The sequence below is a fragment of the Saccostrea echinata genome, unplaced genomic scaffold (assembly GCF_033153115.1).
Source record: "Saccostrea echinata isolate AGI-Se365-2 ecotype Australia unplaced genomic scaffold, CSIRO_AGI_Sech_v1 ptg000054l, whole genome shotgun sequence".
Lineage (NCBI taxonomy): Eukaryota > Metazoa > Mollusca > Bivalvia > Ostreida > Ostreidae > Saccostrea > Saccostrea echinata.
Window position 1 is genome coordinate 11304410 of NW_026889803.1, and position 16338 is coordinate 11320747.

The 16338-nt window shown below is 32.2% G+C and overlaps 1 protein-coding gene across 2 annotated transcripts; it reads left to right on the forward strand.

Annotated features, from left to right (window-relative positions):
* The first annotated feature begins 194 nt into the window (after nucleotides 1-194).
* LOC133205762 (probable D-lactate dehydrogenase, mitochondrial) lies at nucleotides 195-13851 on the forward strand. Of its 2 annotated transcripts, none has more exons than XM_061341629.1 (12): nucleotides 195-312; nucleotides 2750-2877; nucleotides 3980-4121; nucleotides 4377-4518; nucleotides 4672-4831; nucleotides 5282-5387; nucleotides 5836-5929; nucleotides 7196-7324; nucleotides 7471-7598; nucleotides 8302-8392; nucleotides 11243-11354; nucleotides 13682-13851. In XM_061341629.1, exons 1-12 carry the CDS (start codon nucleotides 229-231, stop codon nucleotides 13848-13850), a joined length of 1485 nt encoding a protein of 494 aa, XP_061197613.1. In that variant the 5' UTR covers nucleotides 195-228; the 3' UTR covers nucleotide 13851. The 2 variants fall into 2 exon arrangements, with proteins under 2 accessions (XP_061197613.1, XP_061197612.1); XM_061341628.1 differs by lacking the exon at nucleotides 11243-11354 and adding an exon at nucleotides 11381-11495.
* Nucleotides 13852-16338: the final 2487 nt, after the last annotated feature.

Sequence of the window (16338 nt, forward strand, 5' to 3'; positions counted from 1 at the left end):
TTACTTTGCTTCAGAATAACATTTGTTGTATATATCGGATAGTAGAATAATATAAAATAAAATTTGAAAACATGTATCATAATTCTATTGAAAATGTACAAGTGCGATATTTATTAAATTTCTTGCATATTTGTTATCTTTCGAATATTTTACGATCGACTTATTATAATTTTAAAAATGAAAGTCAAACTTCGCAGCTGATAACAAAGATTATTAAAATATTCCAAAATGCTTTTGAGACGCATAACACGAGTGACACCTGCTGCTGTAAAATTTTCTGATCATCAGAAGGGGAGACGCTTCACAGCACAGGTTCAGTATACCAGTCTATGCTTCAACACATATATTGTATGAATTACTATACATCCTTTTTTTTTATTACAGATGATAAGCTACATATTTATTAAACCGTTCAAAATAGCATTTTAAACCTTTTTGGCATAATGGTATCGTGAATATGCATTTTCACAGAATGTACAAAAAGTTTCAGTGTGGTACTAATATTTAAGTTTCCCGTTTTCAACTCTTTTTATATCAATGCATGAAGAAATTGCTTTTCAAAATGTGTTCCCCTCACTAATATTCAAAGTATTCATTGTTAGAATTCTGAAAATTTTCGGGTTTTGGTCAGAAATTTATTTGTGACCAAACAGTATCTTCTTAAATGAGATAAAAACTCTTAAGGGAGGCTGATTTGTATTCTGATTGTATTTGTGTCTGGACAGAGGTAATCAAATGTATCCATGTCCCAGAGCACACAATGTGGTTGACAGTACCCAAAGAAAGGAAATACAATATATAATTCTGAAAGTATCTCAAAAGCAGAAATCAAGTATTTGAGTTTTTTTATAATGAGATACAAATCTGTGTACTGACATATTTATTTGCAACTTTCTGTATATTTTATAGATCTGAAGATCTGAAAAGGAATATTTGGGGGGGGGGGGATGAAAAAAAAATAATTCAAGTAGCTGTGTAGCCTGATCAAGATATTGTACTCATCCTTTACAACTAACATTCAGATTATTTGGAATACATGTTATCAATTTTGTATGTCAATTAATATCATACTTTTGTAAAGCTGAATGAGCTTTTAATGCTGATGTAAATGTATAATATAAGTTAGCAAACACAAAATTTAGAGCATTCTTCCTCATCAACTAATTAGCATATCATAAATAAGTGCAATTGGAACCAAGCTTCTATTTGTTTTAGTCATATACCAGCATATACCATAGTTGAATTTGCAGACTAGAAGCAGTGCAAAAGGTGTTAAATGTGATAAGTACATTTTCTGTATTAAGTTTGTAGGGTTTGGTCATATCCAATAGAACAAACAAAACATTCATTCTGTTATTCAATTATATGATTTACAAAATTTATATGCTCATAACATATAGTGTATCCACTTTGACAAATGCATATTTTGTTACATAAATTTCTCTTCCATATACAAGGAACCTATTTCAATTTTCATGCTGTATGTGCAAGTAAAGGGATTCATTTAATAATAGATATGATAGATCCAAGTCAATTTTTTATATTTCAGTGATAAACACTAGGATTTGATATATATTTTTCCTTCTGTTTGTCAACAATCAAGGAACAATTAATAATTTACTGATAAATAATGTAGATATTAATTCATTATTGTATTCTTGTATTTATCATAAGTGGGGATTGTAAGTGAGTATAAAGAACTTGATAAGGACAATTTTGTGCTTTGGCAGCTTTTTTGTACAGTGTATTTATCTTCATTTTTCTACTTACCTTAATTCTGTAAATGTGTAGTTACATAAACATTTCAGTCATCTCAAGTAACTTACATGTAAAAGGATGAATCATTTGTAAACATTTTTCACTTTTTCTTTTTTTTTTTTTTTTTTGCGGTGATTAAAAAAAAATTGTTTGATCTGAGTCCCCCATAGTCCTAAAGGAGTGGGACAAAATTCAAAACACTTAAATATTGTCTTTTCTACTCCTATGCACATAGATATAGTATGCCAAATAATAATATGATTTTAGTAAATATCAAAACCAGTCCTTGTATCAAAACTATATAATATAATTCATATCCATAGATCCAGGATTTAGTCTGCAGTATCTCTCTATAAATTCAATCTTCTTCTCCAGAACATTCAAGCAACGGAACTGTTTCCAAGATTGATGTGCCCATTACCACTACCAATATATAACTTAATAATACACATATGATTGTTCAGTGATATAGGAGTGGGTAGCAAGTTAAACTACAAAACCTGCTTATATAAGTATATAAATGTACACTATTCCCCTGAAATTGTTTAAGAATGTTGATGTCACAGATTTTGACCTCATCAAATTAGATATGTTTATCAAAGGGTTGGGTAACTTGCCAATTATGTACATTTTGAAAGTCTAAATCTATGAATTTAAACATTTTGTTATCTACAGCAATACATGACAAATTAACAGTTCAAAAGTTCACCTTTAAACATAGAAGTACATAGAAGTACATGACATTATTTGTATAGTTGTTCATGTTGATATGAACTAAATTTTGATTATACAATGAAAGAGCATAATTTGCATAAGTTTGAGGATGCGGATGAATAGAAATATGCTAAGATAAAAAAAAACTGATGGACTCAGTGGATTGACAATTACAAATATATGTAAATGAACCATCATTTGTTTGTGAGGGTACATTAATCATTCTTTTGGTTTTCATTGTTATTCAGTTAAACAGTGTGTGATATCATTGTTTCAGGCAGCCCAGAAAATAGCCCCTTTGTCAAATAATTTAGTGCAGAGTTTGGAGAGGATTGTAGGTAAAAGCAACGTATCAGAGGCTAATGCTGTGCGGGAGCAGCATGGAAGAGATGAGTCATATCATACGTATGTATATAAAAATAAAAGTTTTACACTGTCATTTATTGTATCAATATACAATGTACATATACATCTCACTAGTGTTATACAGGTAATTCTTTTTTAGAGGTGAACTTTTCAGCTTACTAGAAGGTACTATTAGATCCACCTTTTCTAATAGTCTTAGTACCCACAATCAACTGTTTGACCCTTGGCTCTCAGGATGAGGACATTTTAAAAAATCTCTTAATTTGGAATATACTTGTAGGAGGAGAAGCTATTACAAGACATTTAAATAATGAACAAAATGAACAGAATTCCTGATTCAAATTACTTTAAACTTGGATATTTACAAGAAAAAAAAACAGTAGCAGAAATCATATTCTACATACCTGTACATGTACAATGTATTGTTAATGCTTAATAAAATATACATGTATACAAAGACCTAAGTACATAGAGGGGGAAGCATTCCCTCTCAAAAACTTAGTGTAAAATAGCCCCCCCCCTGAAATTTCCATATTCATAATCGCTGAATTCCCTTTGTTTTATGAAAAAAGAGAGTAATTAGTAAGAAAAAAAAATATTTAAAAAACACCCACAAAACACACACATAAAGTTACACATTTACAATGATGAATTTCTTCTTTTATGAAAAAAGAGAGTAATTACTAATATTAGTAAGAAAAAAAATTTTAAACACACACACACACCAATTTATAGGACAAAAATGCAAAAAGTAACTATTGTAAGGGCTTCATCTATACTTTAATAGACAAATGAAACATAAATCTTTTTAAGCTTGCTGTTGTTTATTATTCTCTCCAAGTTAGGATTGTTCATTTGTTACATCAAACATCAAATAAACATAAACAACACAAAAACCCAGTGTCAGCATGTTTATTCATCACAGAAAAACATAATAGGGCTGGACATCAGGGAAAGCAAAGACACAAAAATAACCTTTAATGCTTTGTAACGAACATCACATTCATCGAACATTCCCCAGTTAAAGCTATTTATACTGAGTGAAAATGCAGTCATGCATAAAGTAACAAGTAAGTCTGTAAATATGAAAATTTATTGAAACTACCAACTAACCTAACATGAAGAAATAAATTTCTTTAAGATGTGCTCCACCACAAGTTGTGGCCTTTGCTGAGAGTGTGGAACAGGTGTCTGGTGTGGCCAGGTTGTGTAACGAACACAAAGTCCCCCTGATTCCATTTGGAAGTGGCACAGGCCTGGAAGGAGGAATCAATGCAATAAAGGTGGGATTCATTCCATTAGACTTCTGTCAAGGCTGAATAGTGCCTTTAAATTGGAGGATTTCTTGATAGAAAAGAAACTTTAAAGCTGAAACAGTGGTGTGTTTTTTCTTCATCATGAAATGAACTTTTAATTATGTAAGTGAAAGGCTAATTGTGTGCATTTGTGCAAGTATGTAATTGTCATGCTGAAAAACTTTGCAAGGTGTTAACTAATGTCTGTAACTTCAATGAACAAACAAGAAATTCTGTTTTTAGGGTGGGGTATGCCTGGACGTAATGAAGATGGACAAGGTCCTAGCAGTACACCCCGAGGACTTTGACTGTCAAGTGGAGAGTGGGGTCACCAGAAAAGCCCTCAATAATTACATTAGAGACACAGGACTATGGTTTCCTATTGGTAATGACATCAATCAGAACTTTGTATACATAGCATAATTATCAAACATGTTGCTGTTGGAGATAAATTGCAGTTAATGCAGTGGGCATGTTTCCCACAAATTTACATTCTGTTTTGTCCATGTTTTCTGAGAGGTTTGATTTTCTCTAACAGACCCTGGTGCAGATGCTTCTGTATGTGGAATGTGCTCCACTAGTGCGTCAGGAACAAACGCAGTCCGATACGGAACAATGAGAGAAAATGTCTTAAACATGGAAGTGGTACTAGCAGATGGCAGGATAATCCATACTGCGGGAGAGGGCAGACGTACCAAGTAAGGATTCAATCTCAAATGCCAGGTAGAAGAAGAATAAATTTATAGAATTTTGTATACTGACAGGAAAAAAAAATTGTTTTTATTACATTCAGTATTATTATCACCCAGATAAGAGAGTTAACTAATTCATTTGTTTCAAAATAGATTACATATGCAGGGTGATAACTTGTGATGTTTCCCCTGTAAATTCCTGTTAAAGGGAGGTAACTCTATTGTGAGATCATTTTAGAGATTTGATACACAAATGTGATATTCTACAAAGTCAATTATTAGCGACCTTTCACATAAATTGTATCATTAAGGGTACTTTTATCTTCATATAAAATGCAGTCTGTGCTGTTTGGAATAAGATTTTTTTCTAGTTAATGTCCTCACCACGTGCACATACAACCCTTCAGTCTTTCATGTTTAATATTGGCTTTAAACAGCATGTTTTTTCTTCTTCAGAAAAACATCAGCAGGATACAACTTGACCAATCTTTTTGTTGGATCAGAGGGAACTCTGGGAATTATCACCAAGGCAACACTTAGACTTCATGGAATACCAGAGTCAGTAAGTATTGTGGTGTTTTATTAATCTTAAGCCTAAGGAGGCAATGTTTCTGTATTTTTAATCAATGGAAGAAATCATTATGAATCACTCAGCATTTGTTCATGTCCAAGAAAAAGTAGAATTTGTTAATGTACAAGTGAAAAAAGATATGATTTTTCAATATACAATTGTAAATCAATGTGAATTTGTTGATTAAAGTAGATTTGATTTTGTTAATGTAAAAATGAAAGTAGATATGAATTTATTAGGTTAATGTTGGCAAGCATTCTTACTGCAATTCGGTCATCTTGAGACTCCCTGCAAGTTCCATTTAGATCCCCTTTTTGGCTATATTAACCTCAGGGAGCATCTAAACCAAACTAGGCAGATGCAATGCATCTGTTGATACTATGACCCTAAGATTTCCAGAGATATTGATTGTTTTAATACATACAGTGTATTATTTCAGTCGGTGTCTGCCGTGTGTTCCTTTGAGAGTATTCAGTCTGCTGTGGATACTACTGTACAGGTTTTACAGTGTGGAATCCCCATGGCGAGAATTGGTACTGATTTCATATTATTTAATTTGTTTAATTTAAATTTAAACAGGCATACATTGAGGAGTAATCTCCCTTTATTTTTATCACAGTTTGTAATGCCAGTTTTTAGAGTTGCTGAAAGTACATGTGTAAGAATTGTTTGGATGGATAAATCCCAGTGGAGCCTATAATTTTAAATAAGGCTTGCCAAGTATTTTTCTCTCTTAAATTTTATGATTTTTTTTTAACTCAGTCATTTTAGTCACCATTCTCACAATGTCAGGGGTCCTGAGTCCACAAATGGTCATGGGACCCCTGACAAACTTCATTCAATATTTTACAGGCTTGCTTCTCTCATTGAAAAGCACCAATCAAATTGGGGCTTTCATAAGTTGATATAATAGGTAAACAGAAAGTGAACAGATGACACAAGTGTTACAAGTTGGCTTAATGTGATTGGTCAAGAGATAAGAAAAAAATTAAGATTTGTAATATCCTCAAAAGACATAGCTGAGATCAGCCTGTAAAATATCCAAAAAAAAAGTTTGTCAGGGGTCCCACAACCCCTGGCATTGTGAGGATGTTTAATGACCTGAAGCAAAAAATATAAACTTTTTAAAAAAAAAAAGTATATTAAACATGTACAGGTACTTTAAATCTGAATCTGCATTTGAAAGATATAATCATGATTTAGGTACATTATGAATACCATAATTATACCCCTGCTCCGATGGAGAGGGGTATACTGTTTTACCCTTGTGTGTCTTTGTGTCTGTGTGTCTGTCCGTAGCAATTTTTCCTCACAGTTTTCTCAGCAACTACTCATTACAGATGATTGAAATTTTAGCATACTCTTTGTTAAGGCATGCCGTATGGTGGAATTCATTTTTGTTTGAATCCAATGTCAACTTCCTGTTTATCCGTGTGTCTGTCCGTACCAAATTTCTGTCACAGTTTTCTCAGCAAATGCTCAGCGCAGATGCTTGAAATTTTAGCACACTCTTTGTTTAGGTATGCCAAATGGTGGGATTCATTTTTGTATGAATTTGATGTCAACATGAGAGTGTATATTCACATCAGAGCGGGGGTATTACTAGTGAGCATTGGCTCAAAGACTTCTTATTTTTAAGTGATAAATGTATATGTAAAAGTTTACATTTTTAGTTTAAGATATGGAAATTTCAAACTTTTAACTCATTTAGGATTCATCAAGTCCTACAGAAAGTATTAAATATGCCTCCTTTTGGAAATTTTTACCATTTAATGTTGAGATTGTATGATCTGCTTCAGAGTTCCTGGATGAAGTGTCTGTTGATGCTTGCAATAAATATGCCAAGATGGACATGAGAGTGGCACCATCACTATTTCTGGAATTTTCGGGAAGCCCCAAGTCTCTGGAAGAAAATGCTGAAATTGTTGGTAAGTAAGAGAGAATTTTCAATAATATTTTAAAAGTTTAAAAATTGGAGCTGCCATGTGGTGCATATATCCAATTAAACACAAAGATATTCTGTAACTTTTTAATTGTAGTATGATCTGACTTGTAATTGACTTGTCATTTTAAGGTGAGATTGTTAAGATGAATGGGGGATCTGACTTTAGATGGGCCACAGATGTTGATGAGAGGAACCGCCTATGGAAGACCAGACATGATATCTTGTATGCTTGTATGGCACTCAGGCCAGGGTGTAAGGTAATGAAAACTGTTGTATTTCATATCGGCCTTGTATTCAGTATCTCAAACATTGATATCTCAAATACCATGCACAGATATGTCAAAGCGAGTTGGAAGTCCCAACCACTTTTCCTTCATGTATTTCTCAACTTCAATACATATATGTTGAATCCTCAGATATCTAAACTTTTTTTTCTCTGCACCATCAAGTTTGAGATGAGGGTTGACTATATTTTTTCCTGTTTTCCCATTATTGCAGACTATAGTCTATTGGTTCCTTATTCTTAGAGGATATTACTGTAAATTTTAAATAAGTATTTGAAAAGTATGTAACATAAATGCAATCATGCACATTAATTAATTAAGGCATGTATTTCGATAATGGCCATCTAATATTTATTATTTAACATAACAAGTGTGTTGTTTTAATGATATCAAAGTTTCATATTTAAGAGTTCCATGCAGACTGTAAATCTCACAGAACTATTTGTGTATATAATAATGCATAGAATGTATAAAAAATATCTTTGATAAAAAAAGCAGGAAAATTTGTTCAAAATTGTAAACTATCACAAGCAAAGGTTTAAAAATGCTTCTACTTAAAAGTTTCACAAAGAGTTTCTTTGGTGATAATATACATGTATTTGAATTTAGGTGACAATGTTTGCTATATCAATCAAAAAATTTTAGATTCATTGACAGATTGTGTTCGTTATTGTAGCCTTACTCCACAGATGTCTGTGTTCCCGTGTCTAACCTACCACAGGTGGTGGTGGAGTCCAAGAAATACATTGATGAAGCAGGCATCATAGGTAAGTTTTAATTTTTTCCTTTCTCTCTCTTTGCAAAAGAGTTGACTGTTAAAAAAAGGCATACTGACATATTTATCATACATATGCAGAATATGAAAACCTGTAAATGGTAATCATGGTCATTGAAAAGCTATCATGGATTTTAATATCACTTTTATTTTGAATGATTATTCTTTTCAATAGCAATTGGGAAAAGTTTTTTAAATATTTGCAACATGTTTTATGACTGTTCATTATTATTCAAATACATGTATTGCTGTTTTGGGTCAGTACAATGATTTAGGTACCCAAGGAGTAAAATAATCACTAAGCCCAAAGGGTGATGTAAATATTGTACTTTGAGGGTTGCTTAATCATTTTATTGACAAAAAACCAGCAATAATTGTTTTATTATATAATTCAATAATGAGATAATACAAAACCTTGCCGCTTTTCTTGGTTGTTTACATCTGCTTAACTTCTTTCAAGATTGTAGTAGTTAGCCTATCTACTACCCGGTAGCTATAAGGCTAGATATCTAGGCTTTTGAATGCACTGTGTGAATAAATGCTTGATGTTCCTACATAGCGTGTAGGCTAGCATATTATTGAAGATCCTTGCTGTTCATAGAGCTATGTAGCTTCTACAATCTTGAACACACTGCCTGAAGTCCTAGCCATACAAAGTGAGAGACCCAAGATTTCGTTGGATGACAAAAATAAACGTAATCAATTGTTTCTGATCTATTTTTGATCCAATAAAGAAAAAAAATGGAGTGTTATTTTCACCCGAAAGTGCAGGTGCAGGTGAAAACAACTTTTTATGTCCTTGTAATCGAAGATTCGGGGGCATATAGTTTTTGCCCTGTCCGTCCGTCTGTCTAGCTGTCTGACTGTTTGTCCACAAAAACTTTAACCTTGCCCATAATTTTTGATTGGTTGGAGCTATGGCTGTCATATTTTACATGTGTATTCCTTGTGACAAGACCTTTCTTTGGGTACCATCATATTTGACCTTTTGACCTTGATCTTGGAGTTTGACCGACTTTTGCAAAATATTATTAGACTTTAACCTTGGCCATAACTTTTGAACACTTAGAGCTTAGGCTTTCAAACTTCACAAGTGTATTCCTTGTGAGAAGGTCTTCGTTTGGATACCAACATCTTTGACGCTTTGACCTTGACCTTGGAGTTTGACCTACTGTTGAAAAAACTTTAACCTTGGCTATAACTTTTGAAAATTTGAGCTAGATCTTTCATACTTTGCATGTTTACTTCTATTGACAAGAACTTTCTTTGCATACCAACAGCTTTGACCTTTTTGACCTTGACCTTGGAGTTTGACCTACTTCAATTTTGAAAAATGTTAAGCTTGGCCATAACTTTAGAACAGTTGGTGTTAGGGCTTTCATACTTCACATATGCATTCCTTGTGACAAGACCTTCCTTTAAATACCAACAATCTGACCCTTTGACCTTGACCTTGAAGTTTGACTTACTTTTGAAAAACTTTAACCTTGGTCATAACTTTTGAACAGTTGATGTTAGGGCTCTCATCCTTCACATGTATATTCCTTGTGACAAGACCTTCCTTTGGATACCAACAATTTTGGCATTGACCTTGACCTTGGAGTTTGGCTTTCTTTTAAAATTTTTAACATTGGCCATCACATTTGAACGTTTGGTTCTAGGGCTTTCACATTTTATGATCATGTGTATCACTTGTGACAAGAACTTCCCTTGGGCACCATTTTACCTTGACCTTGCCATTTTACTTACTTTAAAAAACTTTAACCTTCGCCATAACTTTTCAACAGTTTGTACTAGGGCTTTCATATTTCACAGGTATATTCCTCAAGACAAGACCTTTCCTTGGGTACCAACATTTTTGATTTCTTGACCTGGAGTTTGCATTTAAGAAACTTTAACCTTCGCCATAAGCTGCCATACGGGGGCATCAGTGTTTCACAAACACATTTTGTTTTGATTTGTCAAAGGTTTGATGACAGCATATCAGATAACTAGGATTCATTTGACATATGATAAAATTGTATAGGATATACATGTATATGTATTTTTTCCTGTATATTTTCTCACTGGTCAGAAAAAGATTCTTTTGCAGCCTTTGCAGGTATATGTGTTTTCCATTCATTATTCATTTGCCCTCCAAGCATTTATGGAATATGTTATGCATTGTTTTTAAGTTCTGGCAACATAAAAGTTATTAAGTTCTTATTTAGTTATACCAGACAGACTTCTTTTAGATTTAATTTATGGCCAACTCATTTATTTTTAGCTCTACTAGTCAGAGAAAGAACTAATGCATTGGTTAAAGTGGTTGTTGTTCATATGCCTTCATGTCTGTTACAATTTTCCAAAATGCTACTTCTCCTACAGTTTTGAAAAAAAAAAAAAACTTGGTACACAAATAGGTAACATCAAGGTACATAATTCTGTGCACCTTTGATTTTAATGAATGGTTATTCCATTATTACTAAAAAGGATATTTCTGTGGTTTTTTCCTCCTCAAAGCACTACCCCAACAGTTATGATAGATTTCAATAGAATTTTTTTTACACAATTCCAAAATACATAGTTCTGATTTTGATGAATGATGTTGCCATCCTTATCAATTTGGTAATTTGTGAAATTCTTTTGAAAATGCTACTCTTCCTACAGGTTAGTTGTGATTTCAATAAAACTTTGTGCAGATTTTGAAAACATCATAACACGTAACCCTGTAAATGTAAAACTTGTCAAAAAGTGATGCAACTTTTCTCTTCCACTATCGCAAGTACAAATCAGTAGAGCTACAGTCTCCTCAGAGACTTCAAGTTTTCATGAACATTAATGTGCAAGCTTTACCCCTCAGGTCCCATGGTAGGGCATGTTGGTGACGGAAACTTCCATGTCTTCTTCCCTGTTGATCAAAACAACCCAGATGAAGTGAAAATTGTCCATGACGTATCCGTTAAGATGGCATTGTAAGTATTCCTATTTGTCCTTCCAGGTGCCTATATACTGGGCCATGTGGGTGATGGGAATTTTCACATCTTATTTATTATGGACCATACAAATGAGAAAGAAGTTCAAACTGTGTTGGATATATCGCATCGAGTGGCAGTGTAAGTCCAATCCAAAATAAATCTATTCAGCAAAAAAGAAAATGCATAGTTGCCGACCCCAAGCTTTCCTTTTATTTACACACACTTTTGCAACAGTTTACCACTTGTTCTATTTATTAAGTAACACATACCCGGTACACATATTTCACAAGACTAACATGATGTATCTTATAAAAAATTTTAAAGCTCAGCATTCATTGGGATATATTATTCAAAACTTTGTGTACATTGCGAAAATGTTGTTAATTTGTGAAAGGTATAATTGAATGTCATATACTTGCTAATGTATGGAAGCACACTATGTTCATTTAAGATTAATCTGTTGAAAATTTTGATTGAATTGATTAAAAACAAATCTTCATAAACTGAAATTGAGATCAGTTGTTTTTGTTAAAATAAAATAGTAGATGATGAAACCTCAACAAGCATGTTTGTTGATTTAGCAGTGTAAATCAAAATAAGGGCACCCCAATGTGGAGCATTTTCTCACAAAGGAGTATACTGATTGCAATATGAATTATTACTTGAACACTCACCCACTCCCCCCCCCCCCCCCCCCCCCCCCACACACACACACAAGTGCATTACTACATCCCCTCCAACTCATTGCGAGAGGATAATTAAATCAGTCAAAAGTCCAAATAGCAATGACAGTGAGAGGGCGAACACGTCTAAAAAAGTAAAATCTGTCAGAAATTACAACCTGACATTATTAAACTCATGCTAATTTAAGTTGTAATGTTTACTGTTATGCATATGCATTGACAAACTGAGATTAGTAAAACATGGTCTTGTAGCTATAAAATTGAGAATATTGATCATGCAATACAGTTATAATTTACCTGAATTTTGAATGCTATGATTTTAATAGTACACTTTTTTTTAACAAAAAGCTTTGTTGTGTTACATTTTCTTATCTGTTAAAGGTTGGCAACTATGAAAATGATGTATTATTCAGTATCCAAATCAGAAATCCACTCCAAAAAGTAGCATGCAAAAAAAAATCTAATGCCTGCCTCTTGGTGAAAAAAAAGTGGGAAAAATCAAGATATTTCATGATAATTTTTTTTTCATTTTAATGTATTTATTTATCATTTTAAGGAAGTGGGTTATAAAATACTGCAAAATCATGTCATGTGGGGGTAATTAAATGCAATGTTTTCTGAAAGATATTCCCACTTTACAGTATCATACAATTGTACAGAGTTCAAAGAACGGTATTTTAATTAGAATCTAATTAATTCAACTAACATCAGAATCCTCAGCTAAAACTCCCCTTCATTTTGATTCCTGAACCCCTCCTAAAATGTGTACCACTTCCCTCCATATTACTTAGTGCCAGTAAATATCTCGGGTCACCTTTGTCATTCCATTCATACTAATAAAGTGAAAGTGTTTCTGATAAACATCTCTCCTCAGATGGTATATTAGAAATTCTTGCTGTTAGGAATGCATTGGTCTGAAATTTTATTTCTCTTATGAATTTTACCAAATGATTTTTATGATATCATTCCTATCATATGTAAATTTTTTGTTTGTGTTTATTGAGGTAAGTAAACAAGAATTAATTTTCATTTTGACAAATCAAATAGCTTTTCATATAAATTCCAAGATTGAGTATATAAGTGAATGTCCAGATTTAAATTGAAAGTGTACAGATTAAGGTCATCAAAACATTGAATATTGTTCATTGACCAAAAAAGGTATATACAGGGTGTTGTTCAATGTATTAGATTTAAAAAAAAATTATTGCAATTTTTAGTAATTATTCATAAAATAAAATTTCTGAGACCGGTTATAGACTTGCAGAGTCTATCATACTGCTGAAATATCTGTATGTGATGTACTCTGAGTCCAAAGTTATAATTCATGAAGTAATATGCTTACATACAAAAAAAGAAGAATTAAATAGAAAAAACTTTTTCTGGAGGAAAATTCTCTGTTTACCTGTTTGTGGCCAGTAGGAATGGCAAGCAGAGGGCTCAAAGAAGAGTCAGATCATATCCGTGGAAGCCACTTGTGCATGTTCAGGGTAATTCATTTGGGGGAGCTAACCCTGTTTTTTGAAACAAAACAATCCACTCTTTATGTGTGAAAAAACTTCTTTTTTAAAATATTAAAGAGAAAATTATCAGTTTAAATATTAGAGTGCCAGTCCTTTCAAATAACTTTCTTACTATATTCAGACTGGCCCAGGAGCTAGATGGCACCTGCACAGGTGAACATGGCATTGGAATAGGGAAGCGAGAGCTGCTGTTACGAGAAATCGGCGAGAATGGAATTCAGGTCATGCAGCAACTGAAGCAGACCCTGGATCCAAATGGAATCCTGAATCCAGGCAAAATCTTCTTCTAAAGAATCCATGATTTTTTTCTACTGTTACTGGTATATTTATTTTCAGTGATTAATTTGTTAAAAAGGCTATAAAAAATAATCTTGTTTTTGTATGTATGTAATTTTTTTTAAAGACATTTATGTAACCTTTTGACAATAATAGAATTGTATAAATTTAAATACTATGATTTTGGAGCTATTCTTAAAGTTAATTTTCAAAAATCTTTTTTTTAGATTATCAGATTTTTTTCAAGTCATACTGTAATATGCTTGGCACTGAATATAATCAAGTTAGTGTTAAAGGAAATGACATGTTGGTTTATCAGTTTGATGAATTGAGGGTACATAAATAGAATATATCAATATTTTAACCATTGTAATTGGGCATGAATGTAATGGTGCTATGTCAAATTGTGAGAACAATTTGAAATGATTTAAATCAAGATTCAAACTTTTTAAAAAAAAAAATTGCGTTTTTCAGAGTTGTATATGTAGCATATATATTTGTTTATGAATAAAAATTAATTACAGACAATTCATATTTATACGTATATATATATATTTAGAGAGAGAGAGAGAGAGAGAGATTTTTGCTTTTATAATGCATTGGCAAAATGCTTTTTTTGGCATTTTATTGCAAGTGGTATTTGATGCTGTAAATGCAAGCCAACTTTTTGAAATGAATATAAGATATTGCACAATACTGATATATTTGCCCAGTGTTTGAGATGCAATATTATAACTAATATAATTCCTGTATGTTAAGATGAAGAAAAAAATCATTATATTATATTTTTAAAATCTGTGATTGAAAAATATATAATTATATTAATTGTTGTATAATACATACATGTATGTAAATGTGTTATGTAATCAGATTTCAATAATGTTATTACATGTATGTTTTCTTTGTTGATTTTGTAAATTAAAGAAAAAATAAACTGGAAAATTAATTATTCCCCCATCTCTCGTCTGTCTATTGGATGGTGTTACAGGAATGAAGACTTCATTTGTTGACATTTTTATAAGGACATAGTCGTAAAATATAGAAGACAATCTGGTATTCTTTTCTGAAATTGTTTTTTCGTCATTATTACATAATCGTTATTTTAAAAAAACCTTTCAGAGGAAATAATTTAATCAAAACAAGGTCTTATTAAAGATTTTGTTTGTCTTGTCCAAAGAACGACTTCCTTGTTTGAGAGGGGTGCAGTAGTCAACAAAATATACACAGATACTATCCATTCAAGAAAAGTGTCAAGAATTTCTGTTTATAGAAATAACCGCAAATTCATGTCAAGCACAGTTCCACCCACCTTGAAATCGCTGTAGGAGAAAACGTGTCCCTGACGTCTCACTGATCAATTATCTACTTTAGGAACTGGGTTATTGGTAACGTAAACCCCACAGGAAGGTAAAGTTCCAAGTCACAGGCACCTGACATTTATAAAATATTTTTTCCTCATAAATAAAAACATCTCCATTCTATAATAATAATAATAATAATAATAAACGTTATTATTATAGTCTGAAGCTTTTATTTATGAAGAGAAATCTTTCGAACGTCAAGTACTCTTGGTCCAAGTATTTTTTTTTTAATTTTATTTTATTTTATTATTTTTTTTTTGTTGTTGTTGTTGACGAGGATTTAAAAAAAAACAACCCACTGCCTTTTTTTTTTTTTATCTTTTTGCCTTTGAATAATAATTTTTTTTACAATGAATAGCAAAGCAATAGAGGATGTTAGAATAAGGTAGTAATTTTTCCTACCGAAAATTTCAGCAGCTGTATTTTAGTGACTGTAATTTTCATGTCTTTCAGGTTCACCGCCCCTCTGTTTATTCATATAAAAGGAGATGGGCGAACATAGCGTGCAGAAAGCCTATAGCTTCAGAAATATAAAAATCATGTTCAGTTTGTGAATTTAATATTTAGAGTAAAGTTATCATTATTGAAATTTATGTAATTGTGATAAATAGAACTTTTCCGAGGACAATTTTCTCGGCAAAATTTATTCTTTTATTTAAAAAAATAATGTGGTATTCGTGTGGTTCGAACCCTAGCAATAAAAATCCTGAGAATCATTTTCTTTCGAGACTAGCACGCTAACCACTAGACTACACAAGACCTGACGAACATGTTTGTGATATGACCTTTGACTTAATGGACTTCAAGTATTTCTCGAAAAGATGCGAATGTTATGTCATAAAAGTATATTTTTAAGCTATAGTGGGTCATTGCTCCATATTTTTGGTAACCAAAAAATGTATATTTTTATGCAAACTTTGAGGATTAACTTTCAAAAAGGTGGAGCGAAGACCCACTCATATCGTGTTATAGTATGCGAAAATGACTCTTTTTTTGCCCGCTTTAGTGTGTGTCTAATATTTCACAGGCAAATAATTTCAATCTTTGAGGGATTTTTGCAAATTGTAGAGATTTTACATAAAGTATATTTTAATGTTAGACGAAATATCAAGGAAAATTTTGATATAATAGAAATTTAATT